The sequence below is a fragment of the Vanessa cardui genome, chromosome 9 (assembly GCF_905220365.1).
Source record: "Vanessa cardui chromosome 9, ilVanCard2.1, whole genome shotgun sequence".
NCBI lineage: Eukaryota > Metazoa > Arthropoda > Insecta > Lepidoptera > Nymphalidae > Vanessa > Vanessa cardui.
In genome coordinates, this window is record NC_061131.1 from 13,868,051 (window position 1) to 13,890,683 (window position 22,633).

The following is a 22,633-nucleotide window of genomic DNA, read 5'->3' on the forward strand; positions in this document are numbered from 1 at the left end:
TGTAATGACTGATTATTATTTATGTTTTTAATAACACTATTTATTACAAATAATTAACTACTTGATTTCTGATCTTGATATCGTTTAGACTGCTTTGATCTTTAGTCGCTGTAAAGCGCTACAACGCTAACGGGTTTGATTCTCATTCGTGATAAGTTTTTGCCAGTACAAATTTTCGTCGGTATTTATATGATTTTTAAATGCAACGTAATTAAATATACCGAATTTTTACAATTAATACAAGGTCAATTCTTACTTGCGTTTGAAATATATTTGTATAGATTTGACAAATGAATATGTTAATATTATATATACGAAAGTAACTCAGTATGTTACCTCTTCACGTTTAAACCGCTGAATTGATTTAGATGATATTTGGTATGGAGATAGTGAGATTCTGGGAAAGTACACAGTCTATTTCTTAAATTAATTTCTCGAGAAGGTAAAACCAGTGACGTTTTGTAAGCTGAAGGTAAAGTTTTATTAATCTGTGTACTATAAAAATAAGTCAATTCAATTAAATTAATGCCTGGATATCCTCTGTTTGAGTAAGAGTTATTTATTGTTTGATAGCTACATAGGAATATAAGGGTTATCACTATAATATATACATGCATTACTTATGATATGATGTATTTTTTCTTTAACTTCTAATATTTCGACATAACATAGATAGCTACTTCATTAAAATATTTGAATTTCGAATATTATTAAAAAATATACACCAAATAAATCATCATCGTACAGTACAGCATAGAATTAATAAAAAGACGATTGTTATTCAATATCATTAATCCACCAACGTAAATTCATTAATCTCTATGAAGCAAGATTCGTGGTAAAGCGACTCTACAACGTGGTAACGTTATAATTTAACTTCTGAAACATGATAAATTATTACTTGTGGCAACATTTGTTGCAAATATTTGAGCAAGTTTTTCTTTGATTTCTTTCATATATTTTTATTTATGGTTATTATAATAAGGTCATAAGTACAGTCGTAGTAAGAAAAGGTTCGTCAACTTAAGATCTATTTTCGTGTGCTCAGTGTCAGTGATAACCTGCTTTATTGATTGAGAATGACATATTGCGTTGCAATGATCTGATGTTTAGATACAAAAGATACTAAGAGTTTCAGACTTGATAAAGAAATGAATTTGAAAGCTTACGTAGGTTTTCTTACTCTGACTATCGTATACATGTATCAAAGCATACAAATTGATTGATCACCGTATATTTTATAATTAAATTGTTTTGCTCGCATTGTTTCTATGGTAACTCATTCACTTATATATTTAAAGTAACCTAAAAAAATTAAATTTAGGAATTAAAATAAGAGTTTTAAACTTAAGTACTTAAAGTATATTATAAAGTAGTCAAGTTTAAATAGTTATATTAAATACATTTCTTTGTATTTCAAATGTTGTTAAGAGTTACTACTGAGTTTCTTGCTAGTTCTTCTCGATAGTGCATTCCGAATCATAAAACTACTACCAGTTTTACGTTTCATAAAATTATGTAAAATTATGATTCAAAAGATTGTAAAATTTTACTTAAATAAAGTATATTTTAATTCGATTCAACGTAAACTGTGTATAATTAATTATATAGAGCAATAAAAAAAAAATTAATTAATATTTATAAAATCATTGAAAAAAAAAACTGTAAAAATAAATAAATCGTAATTTTTCTTCGATAAGAATCATTTGTTAGGAAAACTTCATAAATATGTCTCGTGTAAACTTCACATCCAACGCGTATGAAGTTGAAGTATTATTTAATTAGCTTATGAAACCGTAACAAGCGTAACAATCATACTTTTTTTATATATATGCCAATCTCTAAACGATTATGTAAATTATTATTATGAGTTTGCACGAATGCTCCGTGGGTTTTATTTCTGTTTTAATACATTTATGTGAGCTAGTGTAACTACAGATACAAGAGACAAATCTTAATGGGCGATATAAGGAATGGTTAAAAGATCTCACGCCATCAATCAATATGGGAGTGATGCCTATTTTCCATCAGTATGTTATAAATTCTAAAGTAAATCTATCTGTTTGTCTTTTTGTTATATTTCTGCGGCTAAACCACTTACCCGAAATATTAAATCTAATTTACGGGTGAAGCCAGGGGCTGTTTCGCGCTTTCGAGGTCTTATGAATACTATATAACAATCAAATAATATATAAAATTTGTTCTTTTTTCGTAAATAACTTTAACTGGAAGACGTGAATGATTTCAAGTTAAAACCATAGTAAGCCTAATTTGTGTGTACAATTTATGTCGTGATGGATGTTAAAGTATTGTATAGAATATATACATATACTTAATGAATTTAATTTTAATGCCAGCGGTAACATGTAGCCCTCTGTCGGTCATTATCAAAACTGCAATAAACAATACTTTCACACCACATATGGTTACACGCTATAAAGCAGTTATCGCATAATTAAAATAGATGGCGCAACTGTGTAATAGATTTAACTCACGTTTGATATTCGAACAATATAACATGATACATTGGCAGAATATTTTGCGCTTAAGTAAGATACAAACGAGCATATAGGCCTGATGGTAAGTGGTCACCATCACCCATAGACAATGACACTGTAAGAAATAGTAACTATTCCTTACATCTTCAATGCGTCAGCAACCTTGGGAACTAAGATGCTATGTCCCTTGTGCCTGTAGTTACACTTTATCCCGTTTATCGATAACATTAGATATCGTTCTTTTTTTTAAAATATTCTATTGCTTAAAAACAGTACGCAGTGTTGTATTGTTCCAGTTTGAAGGGTGAGTGAGCCAGTGTAACTACAGGCACAAGGGACATAACATCTTAGTTCCCAAAGTCGGTGACGCATTGACGACGTAAGGAACAGTTAATATTTTTTACAGCGTCATTGTCTATGGGTGATGGTGACCTCTTACCATCAGGTGGCCCATATGCTCGTCCGCCAAACTATTCCAAAAAAAAATCTAGTAGTACTAGTAGCTATCTCAACTTTTAAACCGAAATTGAACAATAGTCAGCATTGCTATTTGGCTGTTGAATTTATAATAAGCTTGGTGGTAGGCTTCGTTCAAGCCCACCTGGGTATGTATCATCCACTCATCAAAAACTCTAACAAAAAGCAACATTACTCAATAAAGTCACGTTCCGATTTGGAGAGAGCGATAGCCAATAACTACAGGCACAAGTGACATAAAACCTTAATTCCCAGGGTTGGCGCATTGGCGATGTAAGGAATGGTTACTTTTCTTATAACGCTGTCCATGGGCGGTGGTTACTACTTACCATCAGGTAAGTAGTCACCACCTTGTTGTCCGAAAATCCACAACAGCGCGATTTTTAAGTCATTTTCTACCTCGCACAACCACTCTTGAGGTGAGCCTCTTGGTCGTTTGCCCTCTATAACATAAAAGGTGGCCCACATGCAACTCCGAGAACATATGCCATAAATGTTTGAAATATAACGCAAGTTTTGAAGTATTCCGCTTCGTAATAATCGTGGCCTTAGTTCTTAATTATTTTTTTTATTTCACTATCTTTTTGTCCACATTTATACACGATAGTATTTCGTGTGAGATCAAACACAATGGGACAATATGCTCATTGTTTTGCATTAACGTATGTATGTCTGGGTGATTCTATAAGAACGTACTTCGAAGATCTTTTACATCGTCAGATACCGTATAAAACATTTAACATATATATTTATGTATTAATAAAAATAATATTAAAAGGATTCGAAAATTGAAATGATTATTATCTTATTAATTATCTGGTTATTATTAATAATAATTACAATCCTGTGAGCTTTAGTTGATCCGTATAATACCTCAACAGAGCTTGTAGAGAGCTTGGATTGTGAGAGCTTATAGATTATATATATAAATTAGAGTGACACATCGGTCGATATAAACGCACCTTGGACTTGTAATAAGTCGATAGATATAAACGGACCTTTCCATAGTACTTTAATTAAACATGTAACAAATCGGTGCATATAAACGACCCTAAACAGTAGCATTTCGCTCACGATATGCCCTACTTGTGTGAGGTCTACTATAGTCGCAAATTGTTCATTTATCAAGTAGTATTTAATTAAAGCATAATTCTGCTAGACTGTGTAACACGACTTGTAATGTTTGTCTATAATTATAATGCAATTACATTGATTAATTATCCTTATTCTTAATAAAGGGTTAAGGAACGGTAACATTAATGTGGGTGAATTAAATTGATATATAATTATGGTTCTCGGTTTGGTCTCAACTAAAAAACCAACGGCCGTCAAAATTTTCATATAAAAGAATAGGTTTTAATTATTTTAAAATTAACATAAAAGGTAAATACTACTAATTTTGTCATTAACCTAATATTAGTATTTCATTTATATCATCAATTCTGGATATATGTAAATAATCACAAATTGACGACTCCAATTTCCTAGGTTAGGTTATTTTCTTTACCAAATTTTATTTGGAATTTAATCTGGTATTTAATTTCATAGACAATAAGTGCAATGCCTCTATATTGAATAAAGTAATTTGATTTTATTTGCACACTTTTTTTGTCTTACTCAACTGATAAAAGTGTTAAACAAATGTCAATAAAACTTATATATACATATACAAGAAGCTGCGCGTTTAATACTGGGCTTAAAACGCTACGAAGTTTTTTACCCGATCTAATTTTAAACCATTAATGTAACAAGCGTGAATTTCTAATGGTTTTTATAAGAAGCTTACGTGATTACAAAATTTATATTCAAATAATTCAAGTAAGCATTTAAATAGAAAATCTGTAAATACTAATATACATTTACGAGCGAATTACGACAATTAACTAACTATAATATAATTGTTATACTATAAAATTAGCGTCATAAAAATAAAATCATGATCATTAATATTTCTTCATAGTAAATTGTCAAGAACGGTATGTATTTGTTTCATTTACAGTCATTAAAAACATTTAGTCATGTCCTATTTATATTGTATACTGACGTAGAAGATGATAAAAAAATTAAAATTTACATAATATAACACAACACAACACAAGGAGCACAGGATTATTTAATACCAAAACATTAAAATGAAACGTTACAATAATCATTTATTTTAATATTAAATTTCCAACTACTCTTCTCTTAAACGGTTGAACTATTAATCTGTACTATACTAGGACTATACTAGTCCTTTGTTGTACTACATATTATAAATATTGGACACTGCATTAAAACTACATGTATATTGTAGTATATACAATAGTAGTCAAAGAACAATTAGCTTTGAGCTGTACCTATATATCATGATAGTTATAGTACCCATAAAAAAACTTTGCTTCATCTATTCCATCAATAATGATAAAATAGTAATAGTTAAGTTATTTAAATGTACTCTGAATGCACACGTATTTCTGTATTTAAATTCTCAAAAACATTTGTAAGGAACCCCTCAAGCCAAATTCGACTAGTACTTGATCAGTTATTAAATTTAATTTCTACTAGATTATTTTACTCGCATTTTAAAGTACACAGCATAGCCAAGGTCGTTAACAGCTTACTTCCACGTCTCTATATAACTTGACCTCTGTTTTGCTTCCTGGTCAAAAACATCGAACCTTTCTTTAACTCGAGTGGCGTTTCTATCAAATCAAAATATACTTTATTCAAGTAGGCTTTTACAAGCACTTTTGAATTGTCATTTAACTACTATATTATATAAAGCTACCACCGGTTCGGAAAGTAGAGTCTACCGAGAATAACCGGCAAGAAACTCAGTAGTTACTCTTTATCAACATTTAAAAATAAAGTCATGATTGTTAAATACACTTATATACATACATATGTATCTATACTAGCAACAAAAAGTATTTATTTTTTGGTTGTATATTTGTAATTGATATCAAAAATAAAACGAATAGCATTATTATCTTATGTTTATTTATTTCGTATATTACAGTCGACTTAACCTATTAATGGTAACATTTGCATCACATCGTACACGTACGCCTGTACCTTCTGTACACTTATATGACATGAAATCTCATAGAAGGACAGTTTAAATAGTCAAAAGAAAATTTTGCTGTGTCCCGGCCGAGAGTGGCGAGATATAAATAGCGCTGGTGACGATAGCGGATGATAAACTATGAAACTAACTTAATTTACTTAGTGCTCGTAGTAGGAGCCTCCGAAGCTCAAGTGGCTGTTGTGATCGTTGTGCTCGTTGACGAACACTGGGTACTTAACTGGTACTGGGTAGGGCTTCTCTACTGGGACGGGAATGTGCTTCTCAACGTGCACTGGGTAGGGCCTGTCAACGGGCACCTTGACTGGGACAGGCACGGGCCTCTCTACTTCAACGGGGACGTGCTTGTATACTGGGTAAGGCTCTGGCACTGGCACCTTGACGGGCACAGCCACGGGTCTGTCGACATGGACGGGGTAGGGCCTGTCTACTGGTACATGTACGGGGTAGGCGACGGGCTTCTCAACTGGCACAGCAACGGGCACTGGCTTTTCAACGGGGTAGGGAGCTGGTACATGTACGGGGTAAGGCCTGTCAACGGGAACCTTTACGGGCACACCGACGTGCTTGATCACTGGGTAGGGCTGGGGTACGGGCACCTTAACTTCAACGGGGTATGGCACGTGTTTCTCAACGGGGTAGGGCTGAGGTACGGGCACCTTGACTGGGTAAGGAACGTGCTTCTCTACTGGGTAAGGTTGGGGCACCAACACTTTGACGGGGTAGGGCCTGTCGACGGGCACATGGACTGGGTAGGGCACTTTCTTCTCTACTGGGTACGGAGCTGGTACGTGTACGGGAACTTTGACGTATTCTTTAACGTGAACAGGCACATGTTTGACGACCTCGTAGGGTTGGGGTACGGGGACCTTGACGGGGTATGGCACGTGCTTCTCAACGGGGTAAGGTACGGGCCTGTCGACTGGTACGGCGTATGGGACTCCTTTGACGAGTGTGATGGTTCTGGTGACATCGGTGCGACCACCGAGGTCGATTCCGTAGCCAGAGTGGGCTAGAGTTCCTTCGTCGACGAAGTTGTAGGCGCCTCCATGGCCGTGACCGCTGCCGATATAGCCGACGTCGAGACCACTGATGCCATATCCATATCCTAAGTTCAGAAGACCACGTTTGTCCAACTTTTTCTCGAGGCCTTCAGCCTTTTGTTCTGTAGATTTCTTCTCGCTGGCAGCTACTGCTGCTACCAGCAGAAAAACTAAACAGATCTGTGAATAAAAGAGAAAATATTAGTATATCACAATATCAATTAGTATTATTATATTTCATTAGGAAATGTTGCGCATATTTTCCGATGTACACGATGATGAAAATGCGTCCTCGCTTGTGCATATTTGTCGTGACATTTATGCAAATAATGCTGGGGAAGCGATCAATCATGTCGAACCAACAAGAGTGTCATTATGTCAACAGCGATACGAAATTGCTAGCATTAAAGATTTTGAGAATAAATAAAATATTTGGTTAATTTTTGCGGAACTAATCATTAACTTGTATATTTGACTTAATAACTATAGAAAAATGATATTATTATGAACGGAAGACGTTTTTAATTTTCAATTATCGTGCAAAAGGTTTGATTACATACATCTTTTTATTTGTTTTCCAAAGCTTATATTTATTAAATATTAATTTGGTCATGTATATATTTACTAGCTATTTAAGATGGATAAATATGTTTTAGGTTTTATACAGTTTGTACAGATTTAATATAAGTATTATTATCAAAATCAGCTACTAAGGTTGATTTGATTATTCGCAACAAATATAGTTATATACATAACATAAGAGCGTATTTTAATAATCTTCTATTTTAGTTCTACATATTAGACAATGTCAAAAACTTTGTTTAACCGATTTGTATTAAATAACTTAACCTAGATTTATTTATTATGTATACATAAAGACGAATATGATTGCTACACTGTTGGAACAAATGTGATACTAATTACAAATTTAAAAAATATTTACTAATACATATGATACTAAATAATTGTAATTTGGATTACTCATATGATTTTTTTAAACATTCGCTTTTAATAAAACTTTGACGTTGACGTAAACATGATCATATCATCGTCAATACGGTGAAAATGATATAAAAACGGTAAAAATATCAGTCGGCTATTACGAAATCGATTGCGTTCGTGTCATCTGACAGAATGTCAAGTAGTAAACACTTTAAAAAATTACAATCGAACTCTTGCATAATAACGGAATATGAGAAAAACATCACATTTTTACTGACTAACCTCATTACTTTAAGTATGCGAAATGTTGCTATTATCAATACATTATTCTACTTAATAATTAAAACTTTTTCATAAAAATACAAATAGGCTGTAGAATAAATGACATTGGTCTTCAAGTCTCATAAAAAAAGTTAATAAAATAAACATTTATGCTTACGATTCTGGTTATGAGTTGCCTTTTAAATTCTCGAACCATTTATTGATTTAAGTGTTATTGTAATTGTTATAGCTGACTGTAATTTAAACGCTATTAACCTCAACAAAGAGTTTATTTCGAGTACTATGTGATTAATATTATTGTACGAAAAAGTTTTTATATTTTTTTTTTCTTTTATGAACTTAAGCAATTCGAAGCCTAAACAAACAGTATGCTATATGCGTTAATTTGTTATTGCGTATGGGAAAATATAGGAATCTTTCGCAATAACGTCCCACCGCACAATAGACGGATTGTAAGGTTAATTCTGAACTTTGTTAGTTCATTTGTGCTTATTGCTATGAGAAATGTTACATTACCATTTAGACATATACGGGGAAACCTTGATTCATACAAACGATCAATTATTTTTATGATTTGATTCATTTGTCATATGTAATAATCATTTATGATATCAAAAATGTTATTGATATGATTATAATTGAACAAAGTAATTAATGAATGTTGATTGATTAAATCATACGTACAAACTCTTATCTAATTCTGACGTTTTATTTTTTGTAAACGCCAATCATCAAACGAGATAGACCGGTCTTAGACGCCTTTTAAGGTGAGCCAGGTTATACAGGATACAAATAAATGAGTCGGTTTTGTAATATAGTATTCGCATTGAATGAATTGCATAAACTGACAACATAATTAACCTTTTTCCAGTAAGTAGTTAAACGTAAGATCGATAAGTATTTTTTGTACTACATTTTTTTTTGAATAACGATCGTAGCAATTGATTTAATTTAAATCTGCTACACAATGCCTACATGATTTTTTTTCTTAAACATATGAAATAAAATTAGACAGCCATAAAAAACATCGTTTACGTTTTTTTTTAATTTGCTAAATTTATTTGAATTTCGAACCGTATTTTATTCGGCCTAGATATTATAAAACAGGTCTAATTTACTCCAGCATTAATAGCATAGTAGGTACAAAATATGAATGTAAGAAAATGCAAATATTTAAATATAGCCTTAGCATAAGGTTTACGAAAACCAGTCGATGCAGGACATTGTGTAAGGTATCATTTTCTCAAGTAGCGACAATTATTATAGGTTAATTTGAAACAGAAACAAGCTATCAATTTAAGAATTAATACTTTGATCGTTATAACTTCTATGGACAAACAAATCATTACTTTTTAAAGACACACATAAATGTAATTGTGTATAAATATCTCTAAAATAATCTTTTAGATATTATTTTAAAATATGTTTTAGCAGGACTTATTACATTAATTAGTTAAGCTATGTAGATTTTAGTATTAAGAGTTTTTTACTCTATTATTATAAACAGCAATCCAAGCAATAATTGATAATAGTTGTATATTAATATAGCTTTTTGTACTAAATCAATAAACACTTTATATAACCCAATAATACTTCACCCATAACGTTAATATAAGACATTATTTAACAAGATTATATTTTTTATTCCTCGTTACGGGTATGTTACAGTGTTAGGTATTTACGATACGATTTTATGTAATATGTTACTTTAGATCTGTTTATCCCGTAATTGTGTTACATAAGTAACAAGATAGCCTATAGCAACTTAATACCTAGGTTTCATGGTCTCTCTTCCTAGTTCGCCAAACCTGTCTTAATCAATGAAGGAAAAGCATTGTGATGCAATAGGTAAAGTAACGCATTGTTCGAATTAAATTTCAATGCGTTTATTTAATACATCACAACCTCCTTATTTGTTGGACTCCTTTTGCATAACTAATGGAATGTGAATTCATATTTGCATCGTTGATTTGTAAAAGACTAAATAAATATAATTGATCGTATTTTAAATTGACCCTCAAAGTAGTTTTTACTTTTAATTTTTAAATAAAAATTTCAAGTAGATTACGAATGCGCCTAAATATAATTATATCCGAGTATAATAGTTATGCGAACGTGATTTGAACGAAACGGAAATTATTGCGTATTATTATTTACTCTTGATTTTATATTAAATTCAATTAGATCGTCGTTTAAGGATTACAATTATTGGATAAAATATTTAGCTCAATCCATAATTAACTGTAATGCGTTATGAAATGATAAGTATTTAACTTCTTAAGATTTATGGAACGTTTATAATTGAACGTTGAAACTTTAATGAGTATTTTAAACGCATATAAGGTTTGACAATACGACAACGAAACAGATGTTTATCTAATCCGCAATGATCGGTATTATGTTTTGCGTGTTGACTTCAAAAAAGTGTGTCATATCCCGTTAAATCGCACACCGTGACGAGTTTAATATTTAAAAAAAAAAAACTCAATGATACACAACACTGATCGTCTCGGGAGACACGGATTTGCGATACACTTTTTTGAAGTCACTTCACTTCACTCACTAACACTTATAATGATTTTAATGACTTCACTCACCGTCTTCATTATGCCTCTTGAAAGGTGGTTGGAGTCGGGAATCGGACTGGATGCAAAACTGACGGTGCCTTGTGTTTTTATAGTTGTTTATTTGGTAGAACTTTCGCTAGCCCCTCTAAATGTTGGGACCGAGCGAGTTTTGCTACGAGAGTCCTTCGTACTTGTACGTTCGACCGACATGCGGGGGATAGACGCGCCGTGCGTTCGTTATTTAAAAAAAAAATATAATTTTTATTTTTTTTCTATTAATGCGTTTTCGACCAGTGTGAAGTTTGGAATTTGGATGTTAATAGTGTATGATTAAAATTAATTAGAATAAATACGTTCGAAATATTAATTAAAGGTTTTGTTGTATTTTAATAATAAACATATTTGATTTTCACTGCAATTAATGAAAAGTATTTTACTCAGTGTCTTAAAAACGTTACGGCTTTTGAATGACTCTTATTATTGTTGTTATGAAATATACACCTACTTAGTCTCGTGAAGTAATTTTGGTACATTTTTGTAATTCACCGTATTTATCAACAAAGATTATTTTTTCATAACAATATCTTTATTTTATGCCGAGTTGTATATCACCGAGGTCTTTGTAGAAAGATGTTTTTTATATCTGTGCTAGACAGTTTTTTAGTATCTATTCTGGTCACAAAGGATTAGTCTTTCGATATGGTATTAGGATTGTGGAAGTATTTTAATATCGATTTTGACGAAATTTTGTAGTTATATGAAGTTTTTTGACATAGTTAACTTTTGTTTTTGATACTGGTTAATTATTAATCTACTTAAGAGTCAATTATTGCTATGTATTTCGACTAAATATAAATAGTTATTTAAATAAATGATGCTTATTTTGCGTATTACATACATACGTAACGTTTATCGATTTATTTTTGATTCGAATTACGCAAGTAAAATGTTATAAATTTTCGATAAATATTCAACTTAATCAAACATTATCTTTGTAATATTAAATGATGGGTATTTTATTACTGCTCTACCCTCTGTACACTAATATTATAAATGCGAAAGTAACTCTGTCTGAATGTCTTTTGCGCCGACTAAATCACTGAGCCAATTTTGATGTAATTAGATTCGGAGTGCTTGAACTTGGTTTGTATGAAAAAATAAACAATTTCTAAATAGTTAATGGGCAAGCCGTAATTTCAGTTAAATAGTGTTTTCTATACATATACAGCACTCTTTTAATCAAATTAGGTTATTCAAAATAACTTGTTAATAATAAAATCAATACACGAACAATTTTACACAAAGAGGAAAATGCACCGAAATATAATTTCGATGAAGAAGACATAATTATGTATATGAAAATTAACGACGGCTTTGATTGAAATAACTGCCAAGGTCGAATATATTATTATAATGAAGATATTTTAATTAACATAACTACTACGTTTTGAATCGTTACGAAATCGTTTGTAAATCTCAATTTCTTAAAAGAAATAGAAATAATACTAATGTATTAAAAGTAATAATATAAAAAAGGTTGTAAGTAAATCCTGACACATGAACTGAAAAACATTATCATAGATTGTTTTGTTTGGGCAAAAATAGAAGATGAAAGAAAGGGAAAGACTTTCTGAGGGAAAACATCTGTATACATTGACTAATGAAGAAGCTAATACATCTGAAACTTCATGTAGATACTTCATTAAAAAAATCACGTAAAGAAGGCTTAAGGCTTATTCGATTAAAAATTTGTCACACAAAATTTTTGCTACATAATTTAGTTTTTTTTTAAGAGAATGTCGTTGCCTTTTCGAACTGACCAAAATAGCAGATAAAAAGTCTCTTAACGGATTCGACGAAGTCTCTAGACGGACCCACGACCGAGTGACTTATTCATACGGACATTTAATCGTCTATATCATTCCCACACACTCGCAAATTACGATCACAAATACACCCACTACATTTAAACGACTATTTCTCGTGGATAAATTTTGAATTCCGAATTGTTTCACAACTTCAGTTCGATTTTCAATTTTCGAATCGACCAATCACGTTTCCTCATAATTGTTATCTCGTCGAAGGATTCAAAAATCATCGAGCATTGAGCTCGCTCACGGAATCGATTTTATTTCCTTAAAACCTTTTTAAGTGTATTAAGAAATACTACGGAGAAAACGGATGCGTAGAATTCTTTAACACATTAGTTTAATGTGTACTGTCTTTAAATGGTCTATAATTATCTCGTTGAATATTCATTAATTACGCGTTATAAAGCTATATCTTTGTCAGCTGACAGAGATATAAGATACAGATTAAATACAGTAATTAAAAGTAAGGTAAACTAGAAATTATGATTATTCCGTAATACGTAATGACATGACTCGGTGTGGTTCGAAAGCCTACATTTAGCGTCAAATATCGTTGAACATTGGGAACGCATAAATTTCTCCTGTACCAAACAATATTTATTGAAAATATAACCCTGTCGAGTATCATATACTTTACATCAGGAGAAATTTATTTGGATGTTGGTACCTTTTACCGGTACCTTCGTTATTCTTCAACCAAACAGCAATTTTGTTTGGCTTAAAGTTAGTAAGTCAGTGCAACTATAGAGTCAAGGAACAAAACATTAAGTTTTCAATGTTGCTACCATATTGAGCTACACGTGTATCTTAACCGATGACTATGAGTTCAAACCCAGGCAAGCACCACTATATATATGTGCTTAATTTGTGTTTATAATTCATCTCGTGCTCGGCGGCGAAGCAAAACATCGTCAGGAAACCTGCATGTGTCTAATTTCATCGAAATCCTGCCACATGTGCATTCCACCAACCCGCATTGGAACAGCGTGGTGGAATATGTTCCAAAACCCTCTCCTTAATGGATGAGGAGGCCTTATCCCAGCAGTAGGAAATTTACAGGCTGTTACTTTACTTTTACTTTACTTTACTTTACCATATTGACAATATTAGGATTGGTTAATATTTCTTACAGCACCAATGACCGAACGCTATTTTTTTATTAAAAATCAGAATAAAAAAATATTGCGTAAAAAAAATTGTCATATCATGAACAAACCTAGTTAAAATACTATGACAAATTTTGCAACATTGTAACAAATTAAACAATCAATATTATGACGCTAATATGACATTTATTTTAATAGGTATAAGAGTCACTTTTACAGATAAAGATGCTACACGCTCGAGTTTATTACGTATGTTGCATGTGACCGAGTTCCCATTACATTGGAAAGGTGCTCTCAATGCGAATCAAACCTGAGACCTGACCGGTTCACTGACCTTGAACTCTTCTGGCCCTAAATGGGTGCAATGGACTTATAATGAACATACGACGTCGATATAGAGAGTGAAATTGCAACGTAATATTGTAACTGTTATTTTAAAATTAATCTAGATTTATCGACTCATGTACAACACTAATTTGGCTGGAGCTAAAATATAACACCACAAACTGCTGTTTGTGATAAATAATTGTCCTGTCCGGTAATCGAACCACTGGACGAAAACATTACATCTGATTAATTAAACAATTACTTATCTATTTATTTGCTATTTCAAACAGAAATAATCTTTCTCACTATGATGTCAAATATTAAGACCTCAATAAAATTTGATTCGGACTAAATTATTAATTAAAAAAAAATCTATTGGCATTATGTGTAATGCGTTTTAAATTATTTAATTAACCTCTTTCTTCAAATTTGGTTGAATTGGTTTGTTGTATAGTAATTGATTGGAATTATCATTCTTAAAACAAACATGTCGGAGAACGGGTGACAAAATAAATAGTAGAACCAATTTATAAGTAAACAATGTATATTTAAAACAATAACAATAAATTATACTTATTCTTAAACACTAAATACAATTAATTCGATGTACAGAATATTTAATGATTAATTATTACAGAATACTTACAAAAATGCGCTCACCTGGGTTAATTGCCAAATAAACAGTTCAGAGCACCGATTGTGCCGTGTTCAACACTGAACCACTTCTGATCTGTTGACATCTGTCGAGCCTCTTTTTATAGCAACTTGTCTTTTTGAGTCAATAGCACAACCGTATTATAAGATCGGAAGTTGATTAAAAATTATTATCTCCCACACGGCCATTCTGACGAGCAGCCAGTATGGCTCGCGAACTAAAAGAACACATACCTCGCAATATGTTATACAGAAATATTTGTTACAATATCATTTACATCACACAAACATAATAACATATGCCAAATCACATGGCTCAAACATCTACATAACAACTCTCAGTGTAAATTGCCAAATCACATGGCCTTAAACACATACCAACTCACATGGTAAATTGTCAAATCACATGACAAGCACACTGGCCAAATCACATGGCCTTAAACACATACCAACTCACATGGTAAATTGTCAAATCACATGACAAACACACTGGCCAAATCACATGGCCTTAAAACACATACCAACTCGCATGGTATATTGCCAAATCATAGTGGCAAAGTGTGGCCAAATCACATGGCCCTCCACACCCGATATCTACCAACTCACATGGTAAAATTGTCAAATCACATGACAATAAGATATCTGCCAAGTCACATGGCAAGCTGCCAAATCACAGTGGCAACCGGGTTCACAATACAAACACATTAAAACAAAATTACATATATTCTAAATTGTCAAATCACATGACAAACACACACTTGCCAAATCACAGTGGCAAAGTGTAGCCAAATCACATGGCTTTCGACACCCGATATCTGCCAACTCACATGGTAAAATTGTCAAATCACATGACAATCAGATATCTGCCAAGTCACATGGCAAGCTGCCAAATCACAGTGGCAACCGGGTTCACAATACAAACACATTAAAACAAAATTACATTTATTCTAAATCAATAAAAACATTTGTGAAAGCAGTGGTCGTTGGCCAGGCAACCACTGCCCGCACAAAATGTTTACAATTACTACGTACTACAACTTATAATCACATCATACATATTGTCATATATTTCATATAAATCAGTCATTCAAAGTATTTGATAACTCGCGTCCCATATCTGGGCTAAAAATACGTAAATCATCATGTGACACGTACAATTCATTACCAGTCTCATAGACTTTTACAGTATATCTGTTATTATCATTAACTTATCTAATAACGCATGGACCCTAATATTTGCCGATTTGTTAATATTACGAGAATTTTGCTTTACAAGCACAACGTCACCTAAAGGGCACAATTTTAGCTTTTGTATTATCAAAGTCAATTTTCTGAATATTAGCCCGCTCGTCCATCCTTTGTTTCGATTCTTGACGGCAAATATCGAGGTCAAAACGTTCAATATTATCTGTCAAGGCTGATAAAGCGGGAGGAGACTGATTACAGCCCATGAGAAGCTGGAAAGATGCGTGACCAGTGCTTTTGTTGAAAGTACTGTTAATTGCTAACTGTACTTCACCTACGACATCCTTCCAACCTCTCCTGGCAGATGTATTTTCAGAAATGGTAAAACAGTTTGTCAATACTTTCATCATTCGCTCGACTTGCCCATTAGCACGACTAACGCCACTAGCGATAAAATGTATTTCTATTGACCGACTTCTAAATTATTTGCATGTGTATGAAGTAGCCTGATCACAAACTATTCTTTTAGGGGTCCCAAAGGTATACATTAATTCTTTAAGACAATTAACGGTGGTTAAGGCAGTAAGGTTATTGACGGGTTTCATAAAAAAATATTTTGTAAAAGCATCTATGAATACAATGATGTACTGTTTTATAGGTTTATTGCCACTTAATTTGCCAGTCGTATCCATATGAACTGTGTGAAAAGGAACAGGAGGCTTATCAATAGGGTGAAGGGAAATTTGTCGAGAGCCAGATTGACTCTTATTGACTTTGCAAGTAAGACAATTATCAATAAACTTGCGAGTATATTTAGACATATTCGGGGACCAAAACTTTTCTCTGAAAACGTGATTTTAAGTTTGCTAAAAAGATTTTGACCTTGCAATATTTGTATAAAACTATCTGAAACTAAAATAAAATCTAACTCGATACTAAGACCATCAACTAAACGCAAACACTTCTTTTTTTTCGTTTTGAACTAAATGAATTGTCTTTAATAGAATCGGGAAACACTCAGCCCTACTCTATATTAAACATAAGTAGTTACTATTACCTATTTGAATAATTATTGAATTTTATTATTTATTGTAAGAGAATTTATAGTAGCGGATTTATCAACATTAGGTTTTTTTCATTTATAAGTTGAAAACAGTTTTCAATGTTATGGCCTTTTTTTATTACAATGAGCACAAATTGGAACGACAGAGTTTTGGGATATTTTTTTAGATTCATAAGATAATAGGGGCACATTTTGAGCATTTATATTATTATTATTGACACTGCAATTTCTTTTTATATGGCCTAGCTCGTGACATTTGTGGCAACGTTCTGATTTAAAATCTGGCATTAAGTTAGGCTTAAATCGTTTTGGTAAAATAGTGTGATCAGGCTCTTTACCAAGTCGTTTGCGTTTGTACGAGTTTAAGCTTTGGATTAACTGTGGCAAATTTTTTGGCGTCAGTCGTAACAAATCAGAACGAATACGAACATCCATCATACCCGAAATAACTGCCTCCACCAAGCGCTGTTCAGTCACCTCCACAGCAATCACCCTTTTTGCCAGCTCCCATTTTCGTGTAGCATATTCAGAAAGACTTCCAGCTTGCTCACTAGTGTACTCAATGAAGAGCGTTACGTCATCGTAGTATCGCGTTTCATCTGCAAACGTTTCAATAAGACCAGTTTTGAGTTCACTCCAGGTTAAAAGATTTGTATAATTACGACGTGCCCATTCGGCTGCACGCCCACGTAAATTTTTTCTGGATAAATTAAGAACTTCCCTATTACTAAGATCATATTCTTTTATGAGATCATCGATATTTCTACACCAAACTTGTACGGTATCAGTTCTATCATCGGGGTCAAAAGTAGGTACGTAAATGTGTTCAAGATTTCGCATTATTGGGGTAGGTTTCTCAATGGGTGGTTTAAAAGCTTTGGCAGTCGTTTGAATTAATTGTGTCATCATTTCCTGCATCATGCCTTGCATCAAATTAAAAGGAACAAAATCTACTGTCCTGCTTTCACGGCTGTCGCTTGCTGCTGTTGAATTTGCTGGGACCGCGTGACTGCTACTCGCCGGAGTAGCCCTTGGTGACGGTGTCTGGACTTTTCGTGCGGAGTCGTTATTGCCACTGCCAGAGGCCACGCAACCTGTCAGGTTTAGTCCCAGGATCGGAGATGAAGGACCAGCATCCTGCGGTGCTTCGTGATTCGAACCATCGGATTCACCAATGTCCATTTTGCTGCACCTGAAATCATAAAAATTTCTCGCCGTAGTTGGGGTTACGTAATCCCGCTTCTGATGTCGGAGAACGGGTGACAAAATAAATAGTAGAACCAATTTATAAGTAAACAATGTATATTTAAAACAATAACAATAAATTATACTTATTCTTAAACACTAAATACAATTAATTCGATGTACAGAATATTTAATGATTAATTATTACAGAATACTTACAAAAATGCGCTCACCTGGGTTAATTGCCAAATAAACAGTTCAGAGCACCGATTGTGCCGTGTTCAACACTGAACCACTTCTGATCTGTTGACATCTGTCGAGCCTCTTTTTATAGCAACTTGTCTTTTTGAGTCAATAGCACAACCGTATTATAAGATCGGAAGTTGATTAAAAATTATTATCTCCCACAAACAATAGTTTAATTATTCTTGATTTTTTTTACTAAGTTCTGAACCTGTGTCTAATTAAAATGTACTTTTCGTATTAAGAGCGATTGATCTTGTAAATAATCTTGATAAGAAGCAAGGTCGAATTTCAGAGCCGATTATAATAAGTATGTATTAGATGTTTGTTAAAATCTAGATCGCAATTAATATCTTTAATTAAATTAATTATCTAAATTAAATGTGTTTTGCTTGTTAAGTATAATTTGGAATGGCGGTCAAGTAGGCCACATTTTCTTACCAATACATGGTATGAAGTAACATTCGCCAGTAAAAACCGAAAGTATAATAATAAGCCACCCTTTACCCTGAAGTATTCACCGCAGCACATAGACATTAGCAATGTAGCCTGCATATCCTCAACGTACCACCAACCTAAGGATTTTTTTATAAAGAATAATAGATATGCTCCAAATTAATAAATAAATTGCTATAATCCTATTAGCCCCTCCTTTTAAGCTTAAAATAGCAGAAATAAATTTCTGTATAACAGGAGCCATGCGATTATACATACGATTAATGATACGACTTAAGACGTTTTAGTCCTTGTTATGATTTATAGTAATAAATAAAGTACTACTAGATCAGACATCAAATTCTATTTAGCCGACATGAATGAATAGCTAACAGACCACCCGACCGTACAATCTTGCACTTTTCTACCATGAATCAGGCATTTTATGAGGGTAAAAAACGTATCTATGCAGTACCTATTTCTTTGTTACCTAATAATAAAACAACCTTTAAATAAGTGTTAACCACAATGGACTCAAATATTTTTTAGTTCCACGCCTACATCAATATTTCGAAAGGTTTTCGCCCAAGTTCAAGTTAATTGCGCAACCTTGGTGTATTTTTGTTACTTATATTGTATTTGAACGTTTACTTTGTTTAAATGCCAATAGTATTTTTAACAACGAACGTTTTGAGATTTATTATACGAATTAATCTTAAGGTTATTTAGATATAACGGATACTTTTCCGAGTGTTTCAGGGTTCACAATCACAATACATTAAACAACTTATTTAAACAATTAAGTGGACTGGCAAATTGAGCATTTAAGTGGCCAACTCCAACCATAGTTTTTCCCCATCGTCGAAGCGTCATCAAAATTGGAACTAAAATGTTAAAACCTTTATGCTTGTAGTTACACTGGCTTACTTCAATTGAGAACATAAAAATATTAAGTAAGTAATACATTGATGTTTGATGATGAAAAAGACGATGAGTGGAAGACGCCTACCTAGATGTGAACAAATCTTCACTACCAAGTCACGAAGGCATTAAATGACTCGCCCATTGAAATTTGTTTGGATTGAATATAGTGTATATTTAAACTACAAGAAATAAAATTATATCATTTAAGACAGACAGTCTGTTTTAAGCTAAAAATACGTTTTGCTGAGCTTTAATAAATTTTTATGGTCTTATTTTTCTAAAGTAAATTTAACAAAACAGAAGTCTAGCCTTGCCTAGCAGTACCTAGCGTTGCGGAACGTAGACTTGAGATTAATAAAATGTATGTATTTCGGATTGCATTTTAGCAACACATTAAAATCAGAAAGGTATCACAATTTTTCCTCCACATCTTTAGACAAAAATTAAATACAATTCCATTATGTAGGCTTACTAAAGTAAAGGGGCGATAAATAAAACATTTATTTATATATAGCTTCATCTTTAAATATTCTTTTATAGGTGTATATTTAAACTCTTTCTAAAAGATCGTCTCTAGATAGCGCCGGCAACGCACCTGATAGCCCCCTGGTATTGCAGATGTCAATGGGTGGTGGTAGTCACTTTCCATCGGTGCACCTCCTGCTCGTTTGCAACCTTTACCATTATAAAAAAGGTTTAATTTAATCCTGTGGGTGACGCTGCAATTAATGAAGTATTTTGTTATTAATAAAATCATTTTTTGTGTTATCCATAAGAGTAATCGATAGGTATATAGTAAAGTAAAAAAAGTAAAGTATGAGCCTGTAAATTTCCCACTGCTGGGCCAAGGTCTCCTCTTCCATTAAGGAGAGGGTTTGGAACATATTCCACCACGCTGTTCCTACGCGGGTTGGTGGAATGCACATGTGGCAGAATTTCGATGAAATTAGACACATGCAGGTTTCCTCATGATGCTTTCCTTCACCCCCGAGCACGAGATGAATTATAATCACAAATTAAGCACATGAATATTCAGTGGTGCTTGCCTGGATTTGAACCCGTAATCATCTGTTAAGATGCACGCTTTCTAACCGTTGGGCCATCTGGCCTCAATAGGTACATACTTCTATATAAAAAGTAAGAGTGTGCTAATCCAATAATAAATAAATTTTCATTCAATAAGACAAACGAATCGTCTAATAAAACAAATTGCTCAAATAATAATAGTTCAATAACCTGATGCCAGTATCGTAACCAGTTCAAGGCCACATTTACATCATTATTAATAAATCAGACAAACAAACATGTCCCCATTTATACGAATACGTTTAATTTGTTTCGTGTCGTATTAATAATATCGTTTTCGTTCGTTTCGAAAGAAAGAACAGGAATAGACATCAGACAAGACATTTATAAAATATGTCGCAATATTTAATAAAAAAAAAATTAACTGTATTCAAAAAGCGCTTCAATATTATATTTAGTTAAATTACTTATATTAAAATCGATATATAAAATATTAATAAATAAAAATCATAAAAATCAAACAATAAAGTATGTTGTAATAGAACAAAACAATCATTTTGTATGACTTCAATTATTCTACGGTATTGTTGCAGTCACGAGTAGATTCAATTGATGTCTTTGTGCAAGCCGTGGGGGGGTACCATCCTTAGATATGTTGTACATCTAAGGGTGGTACCCCACGGGCTATACAGAAATTCTAAATGTTATCGTCCGGGTATAAAGGATGGGTGAGACAGTTTAAATAAAAGCTCAAAAGGCATATCTTCTAAGTGCCTTCTCACAGTGCTAATCTCTACCATAATCAGGTGGCAAGTTTAAAAAATAGAAAATATCTCTTGTCTGAAGTCTGCACTTCACTAGCTGTATTAATAATATGAAGATTGCACTGCGGAAATTAACTTTTAAATTATTACAGCTAGGTCAAGACCAAACATCTCGCCTCTATGTTAATTTCTTAACACCACATTCTATGGCATTAAGCGGTAGGCTTAATCTGTTGAACTGTAGCTAGCAGTCGTTTAGAACGATTTATATTTATGGACATATATCTTCGGCTCTGTAATTAGCTTATTGAACTTTCAATTCTATATATGTTAATATAGCCTTTGAGTTAAGGGTATAAGCTATCCTTATTGAAAATGTTATCTTAATATTTCCAGCTGTTTATCGTAATAAGATGATAGTTGTATTACAAATGTAGAAAATGGGTCGACATAGCTCAACGGTCAATAAGTGACTCTTAGCTAAAGGTTATGAGTTCGAAACCGATCAAATGCCGTTAACTTTTTATAAATTTGCGTTTATAATTTATTCGTGTTGGGTGTAGGAAAACATCGTGACGAAACAAGGTTTTTCAAGGTTAGTGGCACATTAGTGATTCAAGGGTAAGGAAGGTTAGGTAAGTATGGTTTATATTTCTTTCAATACATTGTAACAGATTCTACAAGCGGCATTTGTTTTTAAATAAAAAAAATAAGACCAGCTTTTTTTTGTTTTGTTCTTCAGATTTAGTTAAGTTATTGTACCGCCAAATAACAGTACTCAGTATTGTTGTGTTCCGGTTTGAAGTGTGAGTGAGCCAGTGTAACTACAGGCACAAAGGATATGACATCTTAGTTCCCAAGGTTGGTGGCACATTGACGATGTAAGGAATAGTTAATATATCTTACAGCGTCATTGTCTATGAGTGATGGTGACCACTTACCATCAGGTGGCCCATATGCTTGTCCGCCAACCT

At 32.9% G+C, this 22,633-nt stretch overlaps 2 protein-coding genes across 2 annotated transcripts in view; one reads left to right on the top strand and one right to left on the bottom strand.

The window, feature by feature from the left end:
* The window catches only part of LOC124532604 (angiotensin-converting enzyme), a 177,831-nt gene that overhangs the window by 109,203 nt on the left and 45,995 nt on the right, over positions 1-22,633 (top strand). The gene's annotated exons all lie outside the window — the stretch shown is intronic.
* Positions 5,941-11,062, bottom strand: LOC124532606 (skin secretory protein xP2-like). Its single transcript, XM_047107592.1, has 2 exons — positions 10,907-11,062; positions 5,941-7,265 (listed from the first exon to the last, which is right to left on the bottom strand). Exons 1-2 carry the CDS (start codon positions 10,913-10,915, stop codon positions 6,183-6,185), a joined length of 1,092 nt encoding a protein of 363 aa, XP_046963548.1. The 5' UTR covers positions 10,916-11,062; the 3' UTR covers positions 5,941-6,182.